General features: G+C 49.3%; 1 protein-coding gene across 1 annotated transcript; it reads right to left on the reverse strand.

The window, feature by feature from the left end:
• Window positions 1-18: 18 nt before the first annotated feature.
• On the reverse strand, window positions 19-11596 carry CHCT1 (CHD1 helical C-terminal domain containing 1). The gene is made up of 6 exons (XM_012445403.2): window positions 11447-11596; window positions 8357-8458; window positions 7906-8081; window positions 7436-7535; window positions 4565-4760; window positions 19-268 (listed from the first exon to the last, which is right to left on the reverse strand). Exons 1-6 carry the CDS (start codon window positions 11495-11497, stop codon window positions 66-68), a joined length of 828 nt encoding a protein of 275 aa, XP_012300826.2. The 5' UTR covers window positions 11498-11596; the 3' UTR covers window positions 19-65.
• Window positions 11597-13129: the final 1533 nt, after the last annotated feature.

Consider the following 13129-nt stretch of genomic DNA (forward strand, 5'->3'; position numbering starts at 1 on the left):
TAATGACTGTTAGTCAAGTAAAGTAGAACTGTCATAAGAATGTTTATTTCCCACCTCATTGATTTCTAATTAAGACCCGAGCATCCTTTTGATAAGGATAATTTTCTTTTTTTCCCTTTTTGGTCCCCATTCCCCATGCTCCGAGAGCCAGGGTGAGCTGGCCTTTTGTCCCGGCAGATCTTCTTAGGGTCAGTCTCTGGAGTTTCTAGGACTTCCTTTGTCCTCCTTCTCTTGAGTTTTGATGTTTGAGAAAGTTTCCTTAAAGAATCTGAAAAAGGGAAGGTCAGAGACAGTCCCAGTGACATCACAAATAGTAAGTATTTCAGTCTGTAATACATGGCGGGGTGTGGTAGGGGCAGAGAGGAAGAATAGCAAAATCTTATCTTACTTCCAACCTATATATCACTTAGTCTTTTCTCACAGAAACCCTGTAGAGAGATGGCATTTTCCCTAGTTTAGGTATAGGGTAAAACAATGACCTGCCCAGAGTCTTACAGCAAGTTAGGGGAAGAGTCAGGGTAAGACCCAAGTTTCCTTGACCTCTGGCTCCAGTCTCTGATTCTTCCTTACTCCTTTCTCAGGCCTCATGACCCAATTCACAGTACTGTTTACAAACCCCACTGCCAAGTTTTAATTAAAAATTAACTTTATGGCCACGCATGGTCGCTCATGCCTGTAATTCCAGCACTTTGGGAAGCTGAGGTAGGTGGATCACTTGAGGTCAGGAGTTCGAGACCCACCTGGCCAACATGGTGAAACCCCATCTCTACTAAAAATACAAAAATTAGCCAGATGTGGTGGCACACGCCTGTAATCTCAACTACTTGGGAGGCTGGGTGCAGTGAGCTGAGATCATACCACTGCACTCCAGCCTGGGCCACAGAGTGAGACTCTGTCTCAAAAAAATAAATAAAAATGAATAATTAAATAACTGACTTTACGAACATAGTGCCAAAGAAACACCACGTAGGTTATTTTCATTACAAGGACAGACTTGGTGACTCATCTTAGCCCATTCCTGTGGGTCCATGAGATCTTTTGTGCTTTGTCAGGTAATAATGGGAAGAACATAACCTCATTTCTTATGTAGCCTAGCCAAAAACATGAACCCATGAAGACTTTCAAGTCCTGTTTATAGAGGAACAAGCTAAAAGATGTCAAAAGGAAGCAACAGGGAATAAATCAGGAAGGAGAACATTCTGCTGGATAATAGCCTCATCTTTTCAGCAGGTCAGGGATGTAAAAAAAAAAAAAAAAAAAGAACTTTCTTAGGTTTAAAGATTTAAGAGACTTGACCAGGTGAAATGCATGGTTTGAGAAGCCAGTGCAAAAGTTACCTTTGGCTGTTGGGAAAATTTGAATACAAAGTATTTAGTCCGGCTATAACGTGAAATGAAAATGTCGATGTGGAAATGTGATTTGGGACCAGGCATGGTGGCTCATGCCTGTAATCCCTGCACTTTGAGAGGTGGAGGCAGGTGGATCTCTTGAGCCTAGGTATCTGAGAGCAGGCTGGGCAACGTGGCAAAACTCCGTCTCTACAAAAAATACAAAAATTACCCAGGCATGGTGGTGTGCATCTGTAGTCTCAGCTACTTGGGAGCCTGAGGCAAGAGAATCGCTTGAACCAGCCGGTGGAGGTTGCAGTGAGCTGAGATCAAGCCACGGCACTCCAGCCTAGGTGCCAGGACTGAAAAACCCGTCTCAAAAAAAAGAAAAAGAAAAAAGAAAGGTTGATACCATTAACTTTAAAAAAGCAACTCCAGGCCGGGCACTGTGGCTCATGTCTGTAACCCCAGCACTCTGGGAGGCCGAGGCAGATGGATTACCTGAGGTCAGGAGTTCGAGACCAGCCTGACCAATATGATGAAACCCCGTCTCTACTAAAAATACAAAACTTAGCCAGGCATGGTGGCATGTGCCCCAATCCTAGCTACTCAGGAGACTGAGACAGGAGAATGAATCACTTGAACCCAGGAGGCAGAGGTTGCAGTGAGCCCGAGATTGCGCCATTGCACTCCAACCTGGCAACAAGAGTGAAACTCCATCTCAAAGAAAAAAAAAGCAACTCCAAATGAAAATCACATGTACAGCATGATCTCATTTTATTTAAAATATATATATTTAGGCCAGGCGTGGTGGCTCACGCCTGTAATCCCAGCACTTTGGGAGACCAAGACAGGTGGCTCACTTGAGGTCAGGCGTTTGAGACCAGCCTGACCAACATGTGAAACCCGTCTCTACTAGAAGTACAAAATTAGCCAGGCATGGTGGCAGGTGCCTGTAATCCGAGCTACTTGAGAGGCTGAGGCAGGAAAAGTGCTTGAACCTGGGAGGCGGAGGTTCCGTGAGCCAAGATCATGCCCTTACACTCCAGCCAGGGCAACAAGAGCAAAACTCCATCTCAATAGAAAATAAAATATATATATTTATGACTGGGTGCAATGGCACATGCCTGTAATCCCAGCACTTTGGGAGGCTGAGGCAGGTGGATCACGAGGTCAAGAGAGCGAGGCTATCCTGGCCAACATGGTTCACTCTGTCTCTACTAAAAATACAAAAATTACCTGGGTGTGGTGGTGCGAGCCTGTATTCCTAGCTACTGGGGAGGCTGAGGCAAAAGAATCGCTTGAACCTGGGAGGTGGAGGTTGCAGTGAGCCCAGATCACACTACTGCACTCCAGCCTGGAGACACAGCGAGACTCCGTCCCAAAAAAAAAACAATATATATATATATATATATATATATATATATTTTTAAAAGATTTGGTAAGTTAATAGTGATGATGACAATGTGATGTTTATATTTCCTTATTTTTGCTTATCTGTATAATCAAATTTTCTGTTTATATTTATACTAATAAAAACGTTATTAATTTTTTTTTTTTTTTTTTTTTTTTTTTTTTTTTTTTGAGACGGAGTTTCGCTCTCGTTACCCAGGCTGGAGTGCAATGGCGCGATCTCGGCTCACCGCAACCTCCGCCTCCTGGGTTCAGGCAATTCTCCTGCCTCAGCTTCCTGAGTAGCTGGGATTACAGGCACGCGCCACCATGCCCAGCTAATTTTTTTGTATTAGTAGAGACGGGGTTTCACAATGTTGACCAGGATGGTCTCGATCTCTTGACCTCGTGATCCACCCGCCTCGGCCTCCCAAAGTGCTGGGATTACAGGCTTGAGCCACCGCGCCCGGCCTAAAACGTTATTAATTTTAATAAATGCATGAAAACTCATCGTCCAAGGCTTTCTCCTGTTACTTCCCTCCTTGCATCTCTCCAACCTGCTCTTCCATTCACCACCAAACCCAGGCCGTCTACTCGCTGCCCTTCACCTCTGCACTTTCTTTCCACTTCCCTCCTTTCCTTCATCCGCATCCTTATCCTTTTCTTTAAAGTCTGTCCCAAATCTACCCCCTCCAGGCAGCCTGTCTTGATTGATACATCCTCTGCCCTGTGGCCTCAGACAGTTGTTTGTAAAAGGGAGATAATACCACCTATCTCATCAGGATGATAAAGGGGTTGAGTGAAATTAACAGATACAAGCCCCTGGTACAGAGAGAAACCATTCCAGAAGCCCAGAGCTCACGTTCCTCATCTGAGTCATGAACTGCTTGGCCTAGAGCATCTGAGTTGTGGATTGGTCTTCATTCTCTTGTATGTTTACATCCTCAATTTAAACAGGACTGGCTGGGCTCAGTGGCTCACATCTGTAATCCCAGCACTTCGGGAGGCCGAGGTGGGCAGATCACTTGAGGTCAGGAGTTCGGGACCAGCCTGGCCAACATGGCAAGACCCTCCCCCCCTACTGAAAATACAAAAGCTGGGCATGGTGGTGCACACCTGTAACACCAGCTGCTTGGGAGGCTGAGGCAGTACCCGGTACTCACTTGAACCCGGAAAGCGGAGGTTGCAGTGAGCCAAGATCGAGCTACTGCACTCCAGCCTGGGTGACAGAGTGAGACTTCATCACAAACAAACAAACAAGCCAAACCTAAAAAATAATAATAAAATAAAGGCCAGGTGCAGTGCCTCACACCTGGTAATCCCAGCAGTTTGGGAGGCCGAGGTGGGTGGATTGCCTGAGCTCAGGAGTTAACACCAGCCTGGGCAACAGAGTGAAACCCAGTCTCTACTAAAAACATAAAAATTAGTCGGGTGAGGTGGCAGGCACCTGTAATCCCAGCTACTCAGGAGGCTGAGGCAGGAGAATCGCTTGAACCGGGGAGTCAAAGGTGGCAGTGAGCCGAGATTTCACCACTGCACTCCAGCCCTGGCGACAGAGCGAGACTTCATCTCAAGTAAATAAATAAAATAAAATAAAAACCTTTCTATAATGAGCACACCTGGTGAAGAGGAGAACTAAAAAGAAAAGAGAAAGTGGAGAAGGAGAAGAAAAGATGGATAGGAAGGAAAAGGCAGGGTGAAGAGAAGATGGAAAGGAGGGAAGAGGAACTCGTCAGGCTCCAGACAGAGGCTCCTGGCTGCTTCAGTTTACTCTTGGGAAACACCCAGACACCACTCACAAATCCGTGGGCCCAGGCATCACCCCAGCAGCAAATGGGCATTACCTCTCTCGACATGGTCCTGAGATGTGTGCTTCCCAGGCAGGGAGCTCCCTCGAGCTGGGACCCGCATCTTGGACGGCCGCTCCTTCACGCTGCTGATGTTGCCACGCAGCCCCCTGGCATCACGGAGCTTGGGCAGACTGTCTTTCTGGTCGGCCAGCAAGGATCTCTCTGGTGCATCCGAGGGGTACAATGCCACCTGCCATGGAGCCTCAGTGTTAAGGAGAGTGTTAGGAGAGGGGGACCTGAGCTTTAGAGTCCCGGCCCTGCCTTTGTGGAGAAATGCTGAGATCTGGCTGCCCCTCACACTTCCCTAACCAAAAGGATGTAGGAATCACAGATGTGGGAGAGAAAGGACCTTGAGGACATAGAGGCCAGCTGCCAATGGTGTCTTTTTGGGATGTCCTTTATTTTGAGATCAGATCTTCCATCTCTTTTTGGAATTGCAGTGTCTTACCGGTTTGTTTGCAGCGAAACGTTTGTTTTAAAGACCTAACTTAGCAAAAATTAAATTGGGAGCTTTTGTAAGCTTTGAGTCTGTTTAAAAAAATAATAAAATTTTCATAAAATTGAGAGCCTCAGTTTTGAAGTTAAAATTCAAAGACTATCTGTATATATATACAGATATGTAGATATATATAATATAAATTTTTCAGCCGGGCACGGTGGCTCATGCCTGTAGTCCTTTGGGAGGCCAAGGTGGGCAGATCACTTGAGGTCAGGAGTTTGAGACCAGCCCAGCCAACATGGTGAAATCCTGTCTGTACTAAAAACACGAAAATTAGCCCGGTGTGGTGGTGCTTGCCTGTCATCCCAGCTACTCAGAAGGCTGAGGCAGGAGAATCGCTTGAACCTGGGAAGTGGAGGTTGCAGTGAGCTGAGATCACGCTACTGCACTCCAGCCTGGGCGACAAGAGCAAAACCGTCTTGGAAAAAAAAAATTCAGGGCAGTGAAATTCAGGAATCTAGAAATCAGTGGAGTGGCAGCTCCTTGCAATCAGAAAAGAGATCACTGAAATGATCCAGTCATTACGTGCTCAGAGGAAGAAATAGATGCAGAGGTGGGGGCCTGGTTCCAGCCGCCCTGCCTGAGTGTGACCGGAAGGAGTGGTTAGAGCACAGCTCTCATCCCAGCTGTTGGAGGCTGAACCCGGCCTCTTCCTTCCTACTTGGTATAAGGACTGCGACAAATTACCTTATTTGCTGCAGACAATAATCCTAATTACCACTTATGGTTACTTTTGAATATTACTTGAAGGAACACAAAGTGCCTGGCACATACAATGCCTTTATAACTGTTTTATCTATGATTATTATCCTGGACCAGTGGTTCTCAAAATGTGCTTTGTAAACCCCCAGAAGTCCCTGCAATATTTTGACCTCAGGGACCTCCTGAAACCAATGGATTCCAAGGAAACTTAGTATGAAAAGTTCATTGATACAAATCTGAAAAGGCTACATATTGTATGACCCCAACTATATGACATTCTGAGAAAGCAAAACTACAGAGACAGTGAACCTAAGATCAGTGGTTGCCAGGAGGGTGGGGGCAGGAGGGCAGGGACAAATAGCTGGAGCATAGGGGGTTTTAGGATCGTATGATACAGTGTATGAGGACATGTATACGGAACCCTTCCATATTATACTGTAATGGTAGATACAAGTCATCATACATTTGGCAAAACCTATATATAGCCTACACAACATGAAGCATGTGCCCTACTGTGAGCTGTGGACTTTAGCTAATACTAATGTATCAATATTAGGTCATCAGTTATAACAAAGGTACCACTCTAATGCAAGATGCTAATGATTAGGGAAATGGGGAGAGGGGAAGAGTAGATGGGAACTCTATACTCCTTTTTGTTTTTTGTTTTTTTTTTTGAGATAGAGTCTTGCTCTGTTGCCCAGGCTGGAGTGCAGTGGTGCGATCTCAGCTCACCGCAACCTCTGACTCCCGGGTTCAAGCGATTCTCCTGCCTCAGCCTCCTGAGTAGCTGGGACTACAGGCATGCGCCACCACACCCAGCTAATTTTTGTATTTTTAGTAGAGACGGGGGTTTCACCATGTTGGCCAGGATGATCTCAATATCTTGACCTTGCGATCTGCCTGCCTCGGCCTCCCAAACTGCTGGGATTACAGGCGTAAGCCATTGCACCCGGCCTCTTTCCACTTAGTTTTTCTGTAAACTTTAAACTGCTATTAAAAAAAAAAAAGTCTAGGCTGGGGGGAAAAAAAAGACTAGCTGAAGCAGGGAAGAGGTGACAGCACCTCTCTCTCTAAGACGTGCCTACCAGTGCCAGGTCAGTTTAGCACTGCCATAGTAACACTTGGAAGTTGTGACCCCTTTCCACGGCAACAACCCAGAAGTACCACCCTTTTTCTGATAAATTCTGAATAACCACCCCATAATTTGCATGTAATTAAAAGTGGGGATAAGTCTGAGCAGAGAACTGCCCCTGAGCTGCTACTCTGGGCACACTGCCTGTAGGGCAGCCGCGCTCCGCAAGGAGCAGTACCTCTGCTGCTACTCTACATGGCCGCTGCCCTACAAGTTGCTGTTTAATACCCCTGGCTCACCCTTGAATTCTTTCCTGGGCAAAACCAAGAACTTTCCCGGGCTAAGCCCCGGTTTGGGGGCTTGCCTGCCATGGATCAAATACATATGGAGAGCTTGATGCTGAGCCTCAGCCTCTTCAGCCCACTCCGCCCAGGGCAGGGGTAAAGGTTGAGCAGCAGAGTCTTGCCCTGGCAGTGTGCCCTGGGAAGGAGCAGAGGGGCTCTGGGTGTGTCAGTCCCAGGCCTTCCCCAAAGTCTAAGGACACACCAACGAATCCTCAGCTGTGTCTAGGCAGAACTGTCCCGTGCCTCACCAGGAACTTGGCCGGCTGGTTATTTTTGGTGTACTTGTAAAGTCGGCAAAGCTGCTTTGCTTCCAGCTCCGAGAAGAGGGCGACAAACCGCCAGAACATCCTGCAAGAGAGAGGCCCCAGGCTGGGGAGGTGAGTGCTTTCTCCCTCCAGCGTCTGTCTCCGGGCCAGGACCCACCCAGGAGAATATGGGCCACATGCCCCTTCGGGGTTTGGGGTTGGGGGGATGGACGGGTGGAGATCTGCCCGAACTTGAATATATCCTGTCCTGGTGTTCAGCGCCTGCAGCCAGTTACTCAATCAGAGCCAAGGTGCCATCAGGGCTGCCCTGAGTGACTAGGAGCTCTCTCCACCCCTCCAAGCTCCTGACTCCTCCACATAAAGATGAAGGACTGGGGAATCGACTAAGGTGTCCCCTCGAATGGAGCGGGGGTGTCCCAGGAGTAGTATGGGGAGCAAAGAGGCTGCCCTACTTTCTCCAGTATTTGATTTCCCAGGCTTGGCAGTAACGCTGCAGAAAGTTGTTGATGCGGTCCCCTAGGACCACAAGGCTCTGCTTCATGTACTTCAGCTTCTTCTTCTGGGGAAGGTCCCCGGGCAGGTGCAACTTTCGCAGGAACTTCTTCTGTGGTCTTAGGTATTCTTTACACTGAGGAGGCAACAGGTGAGGTGAGGGGCCATGGGAGAAGAGAAGAGGCAGATGGGCCGTCCCAGGTATCCAGCAGACCCGCCTGGCCACAGCCTTCAGTGGCGAGGTGCTGCGTGTTTTGGGAGGTGGCTCCAGTGCACCTCTCGCCCCATGTCCTTCCCAAGAGTAAGAAAGTGGGGCAATGCGCTGTGGGTCTGAGGCCTGCCATTTCCTGACTCAGCCTTCCTGGCCAATGGGGAAAAGGGGACAGGGTTCCAGGCAGACCCTTTACTCACAATTTTGAAGGTGTCCTGATCCAGGCCCTTGGCCTGGCGCAGGAGTGAGTCTCTGGCAGGGCTGGCGCTGGAGCTCGTCTCCAGGCAGGGCGCATTTGTCACCTGGGAGGAAGCAGGGGGCACTCAGCCAGGGGCTTGGACCGTTACTCCTGGGAGCAGTGCTGGGCAAGGACTGGCCCAAATGGCAGCCAAAGCCCTTCTCCATCGCCCTCTGACCTTCTGGACCCAGCACTGATGTGAGTGAGCCTTGGGCAAAGAAGCTCATCTTTGAAAATCTCTGCTTGGCAAACCTAGAATATTCTACCTCTTTCTTTTATAATAATCCTAGCATATTCTACTAGGTAACTTTGCAAAGCACCAGGTAAACATTAACCCACTTTATTCTCCCACAAATTCTGTCAGGTTAGATGTTATATGACCAACAGGTTTATATGCCTGCTGGACAGTCACAGTCCAATATACGAAGAAAACAAAAGTTGTAGCAGACCAGCCTGGGCAATATAGTGAGACCTTGTCTCTACAAAACATATAAAAATTAGCCGGGCATGGTGGCCTGCAACTATGGTCCCAGCTACCCAGGAGGCTGAGGTGGGAGGATTGCTTGTGCCCAGGAGGTGAAGGTTGTAGTGAGCCAAGATCACATCACTGTGAGAGAGACTTTATTGATCGTTGGGTGCTCAGTGAGGAGATGGAAAGAGACGCCTCCTGAAGGAGTTCTGAACTGGGGTTTTTAAGGAGATCATGGAGAGGGAGGGATTGAAAAAACTGGGGTCATTGATTGGTCCACGTCAGGGGGATGAAATTATGAGGATGTGGAAACTGTATTCTTTGGTGAATTAGGTTTTTGGAGGGTTCTTTAGACCATCTGGCATCTGTAGTTTTACTGGTGTGTAGGAAGTGAAATAGTATTTTAAAGAGAAAACTTAATGCTTTATAATGTTTGAGCTGTTACCTACAGAGCAGTTAAGGGAATATCATCTTGTAACAGGGTCTGTGGAATTCTTTCTTTCTTTTTTCTTTGTGAGACAGAGTTTCACTCTATCACTCAGGCTGGAGTATAGTGGTGGGATCTTGGCTCACTGCAAACTCCACCTCCTGGGTTCAAGTTGTTCTCCTGTCTTAGCCTCCCGAGTAGCTGGGATTACAGGCGTGCACCACCACATCTGGCTAATTTTTGTATTTTTAGTAGAGACAGGGTTTCACCGTGTTGGCCAGGCTGGTCTCAAACTCCTGACCTCAAATGATCCACCCGCCTCAGCCTCCCAAAGTGCTGGGATTACAGGCGTGAGCTAACGTCCCTGCCAGGTCTATGGAATTCTAAGGAAACAGGCACCAAAGAACTCTAAGGAAGTGGGTCAGAGCACAGGCTGACCTCATGACTCATGCTGAATGGGCTGCAAGCTCAGTCTATTTTCATTTTTCCCCTCTTTTTTTCTGATTAATTTTATAAAGTTTCAATATCATTAACCCTGGTTACAGATGAGGACAATGGGGCATCAAAAGTTTTAAGTGACTCCTTGGGGGAACGAGCAGGGATTGATTTCCTCACTCACTCACTCAAACGTTTGCTGACTGCATCAGGTTGGGCTCATTTCTTTGCATCCCTAGCCTTTACTGTCATGTCACATGACTTACCATCATGTCACACGTATCACGTGACACGATGCTAAAGGCTAAGGATGCAAAGAAATGGGCCCAGCCTGATGTGTGTCCCCTCCAAATCTCATATTGAAATGTGATCCCCGGTGTTGGAGGTGGGGTCTGGTGGGAGGTGTTTGGGTTATGGGGGTGGATCCTTCATGAATGGGCTTGGTTCCCTCCCTGCCCTAACTAGGCAAGTTCTCACTCTGTCAGTTAATGTGAGAGCTGAGTGGTAACAAGGCCTGCCACGTCCTCCTCTCTCTCTTGTTTGCTCTCTCACCAAGTGACAAGCCTGCTCCCCCTTCATCTCCTGCCATGCTTGTAAGCTTCCTGAGGCCTTCACCAGAAGCAGATGCTGGCACCATGCTTTCTGTATTGCCTGCAGAACTGTGAGCCAAATAAACCTTTGTTCTTTATAAATTGCCTAGTCTCAGGTATTCCTCTATAGGAATGCAAAATGGACTAATAAACCGTGCCTCTAATGAGCATTCAAAAACAGTGGACACTGGTGATGACGAGAAAGAACCTTTGACTGAAAAAGTAGGGCAAACAAAGCTGAAAATTAGGCCAGGCATGGTGGCTCACGCCTGTAATCCCAGCACTTTGGGAGGCTGAGGTGGGTGGATTACTTGGGCCCAGAAGTTCAAGACCAGCATGGCCAACATGGCAAAACCCAATTTCTACCAAAAATACAAAAAAATCCGCTAAGTGTGGTGGCGCGCACCTGTAATCATATCTACTTGGGAGTCTGGGGCAGGAGAATTGCTGGAACCCAGGAGGCGGAGGTTGTGGTGAGCCACGATTGAGCCACTGCACTCCCGCCTGGGTGACAGAGCAAGACCCTGGAAAGAGAGAGAGAGAGAGAGAGAGAGAGAGAGAGAGAGCGAGGAAGCAAGCTGAAAAGCAGTGGACAAAGTGACTGGTGAAATAACACTAGGAGTCAGAACTGGATTTGCACCTCACCTTTCAAAAGCTGCTCAGAAAAGTATGAATTCTGGTCTGTGTTCGGGGAGAACAAGGGAGATCCATGTCCAGACCAGTCTGAAGGGAAAGGCCAGGGGAAAGGGAGAGAGTGCAGGGAGAGGAGACGTGACACGGGCTCCTCCAGGTAGGTCCTAGAGACACAGGACTCTGGCAGATCAACTCCCCCAAACACAGCACACGCACCACACAGCCACACACACAGGCCACGTGTACATACGCATACATACTCTCAAGTCTTCATAACCAACAATGAGATGCGACCTCTTCCCCATCATCTCACCAGGAAGGCAGTTCAGGCACAAACGTCTGAATGAATGAACATTCTTGTGCTTTAGGCCTCTTGCTGTCTCAGGTACCCTACCATTGTTCTCTTCTCTCCTGAATTTCATGTTCTCTGCTTTCCAAAGCCAGCCCCTCCGGGACCCTCCTTCCTTCCTTCCCTCCCTCCCTCACACCCTACTTCACCTTCTCCAGTGGCTTGTCCCCTTCACCCCCTTGCCCATCTGAGGCCTCCATCTCAGCAGGTGTGCCGGTAGGTTCCAGAGTGGCACTCCTCACGTCCCCTCTGGTTTGTGACCTACTGCTTCAGTGACCTGGGCGTCTCAGGGAGTGGGCACGTTGGCCCCAGAACTCGGAGCAAAACCATGGCAACTATCAACACAGAGCCCAGCCCCCCACCCGCTCCCATCACCTCATTCTTAGGGGTGGCCACAGCCGGCCCCTCCAACTGGGATCTGGAGTAGGCAACAGAGCAAGATGTGCGGGGTCGAGCCAGGGCTTTGGCAGAGCGCACAGCTGGCCAGGAGGGGCTGGCGTCCTTTCCCCCAAGAGTACGGTCAGATGCTGCTGATTCTGACACCTCCTGGTAAGGCTTTTGAACGCATTTGCCTTCACGTGTGCCATTCCTCCCTGCTGGGTTATGCCGTTGGGGGGCTCCGCGAGAGGAGGCACAGGGTCTGTAAGATCCTCTTCTGATTCGGGACAGAGGCCTCGGGAGCGCTGAGAGGGAGAAGGACACAGCGAGCCCGCACTGCCCCTGCGGCCTCCGGGAAGTTGTTGATAGGCCCTCGGTACTGGGTGCTGGGTACCGGATGGGGTGTGTTTTGGGGGTGTACAGAGATCCCCGCCAGCGCCTAGGGACTCGCTGACCCTCCGCGCGGCCTTCCCTGGGGCAGGTACCGCCGCGGCCCCGCCTCACAGAGGACGGGCTGAGACGCGGACGGTCCCGTCGACGCCCTCGTGTGCGCAGCCACCAGGCTGGGCGCGGGGTGTCGGCGAAAGTCCCGTCACCCAGGCTCTTCCCTCCGGCGAACCCTCCAGGGACCCGAGGCCGACGGTGGAAACGCGGTGGGCGGAGTCCGGATGCCGCCTGAGTCCGCCGGGAGGCGCTCGGGGGGCCCCGGACCCTTGCCCCTGGCGCGGCAGCAGCGCCCCCTCGCGTCCCTGGCGGCGCACGGCGGGGTCCCGACGATGAGAGACCGTTGCCGCCGCAGTTTCTCACTCGATCCACCTCTTCTAACTCTGAATTCCCTCTCCCTGACCTTCCTTCGTGCCCTCTGGGACCCGGGCCCTGTTGTCCCCACCCAGTGTGGCCCTCTTCTTCGCCTGCCTTCGCGGCAGTGCGCTGGAGCCGCCGTCGGCCCGGGCTTCCCCTTGCCACCCAGCGGCCACCCCGGGCCCAGGACAGGGGCGTAGCGGCTTCAAGGCGGGTAGCCGGGAGGCCCGGGGCTTTGGAGGAGCCCTTTGAGTCCCGAAACTTTTTAACTTGTTCTCTACTCTAGCATGTTCAGCAAACTCTTTTTTTTTTTTTCAGAGGAGGAATAAACCTTCCACTTCTCCGCCTCCAAACTGGAAAGTCTGTTTGCTGAGCATTAATTCTGGATTATTTTGTGAGTATTAAGAAGGATAATTATATTGGCTTGAGCAAGGGGAAAGGAACATTACATACATTTCTACTGGGAGTGAGATTGGTAAACAATGTATTTTAAAGTATTTAAATGTGCATTCTCCGTGACTCACCAATTCTACTTGTAGGAATTAGTCCTAAGGAGAGAAGATGATGAAGACAGTTAGAATAGTGACAATTTGGAATATATAAATATATATTATTTATATATAGAATATATAAATAATGCTATATATTCATAA

Source organism: Aotus nancymaae, unplaced genomic scaffold, assembly GCF_030222135.1.
Source record: "Aotus nancymaae isolate 86718 unplaced genomic scaffold, 86718_ANA_hifiasm-v0.15.2.pri h1tg000018l, whole genome shotgun sequence".
NCBI lineage: Eukaryota > Metazoa > Chordata > Mammalia > Primates > Aotidae > Aotus > Aotus nancymaae.

Excerpts from the sequence above, each read along its gene's own strand:
- CHCT1 (XM_012445403.2), bottom strand. The coding sequence starts at position 11,497 with ATGGAGGCCTCAGATGGGCAAGGGGGTGAAGGGGACAAGCCACTGGAG. Across the intron at positions 7,536-7,905 it reads GAAATCAAATACTGGAGAAA|GATGTTCTGGCGGTTTGTCG; the intron begins GTAGGGCAGCCT and ends TCTCTCTTGCAG. Across the intron at positions 4,761-7,435 it reads ACCAGCCGGCCAAGTTCCTG|GTGGCATTGTACCCCTCGGA; the intron begins GTGAGGCACGGG and ends GCTCCATGGCAG.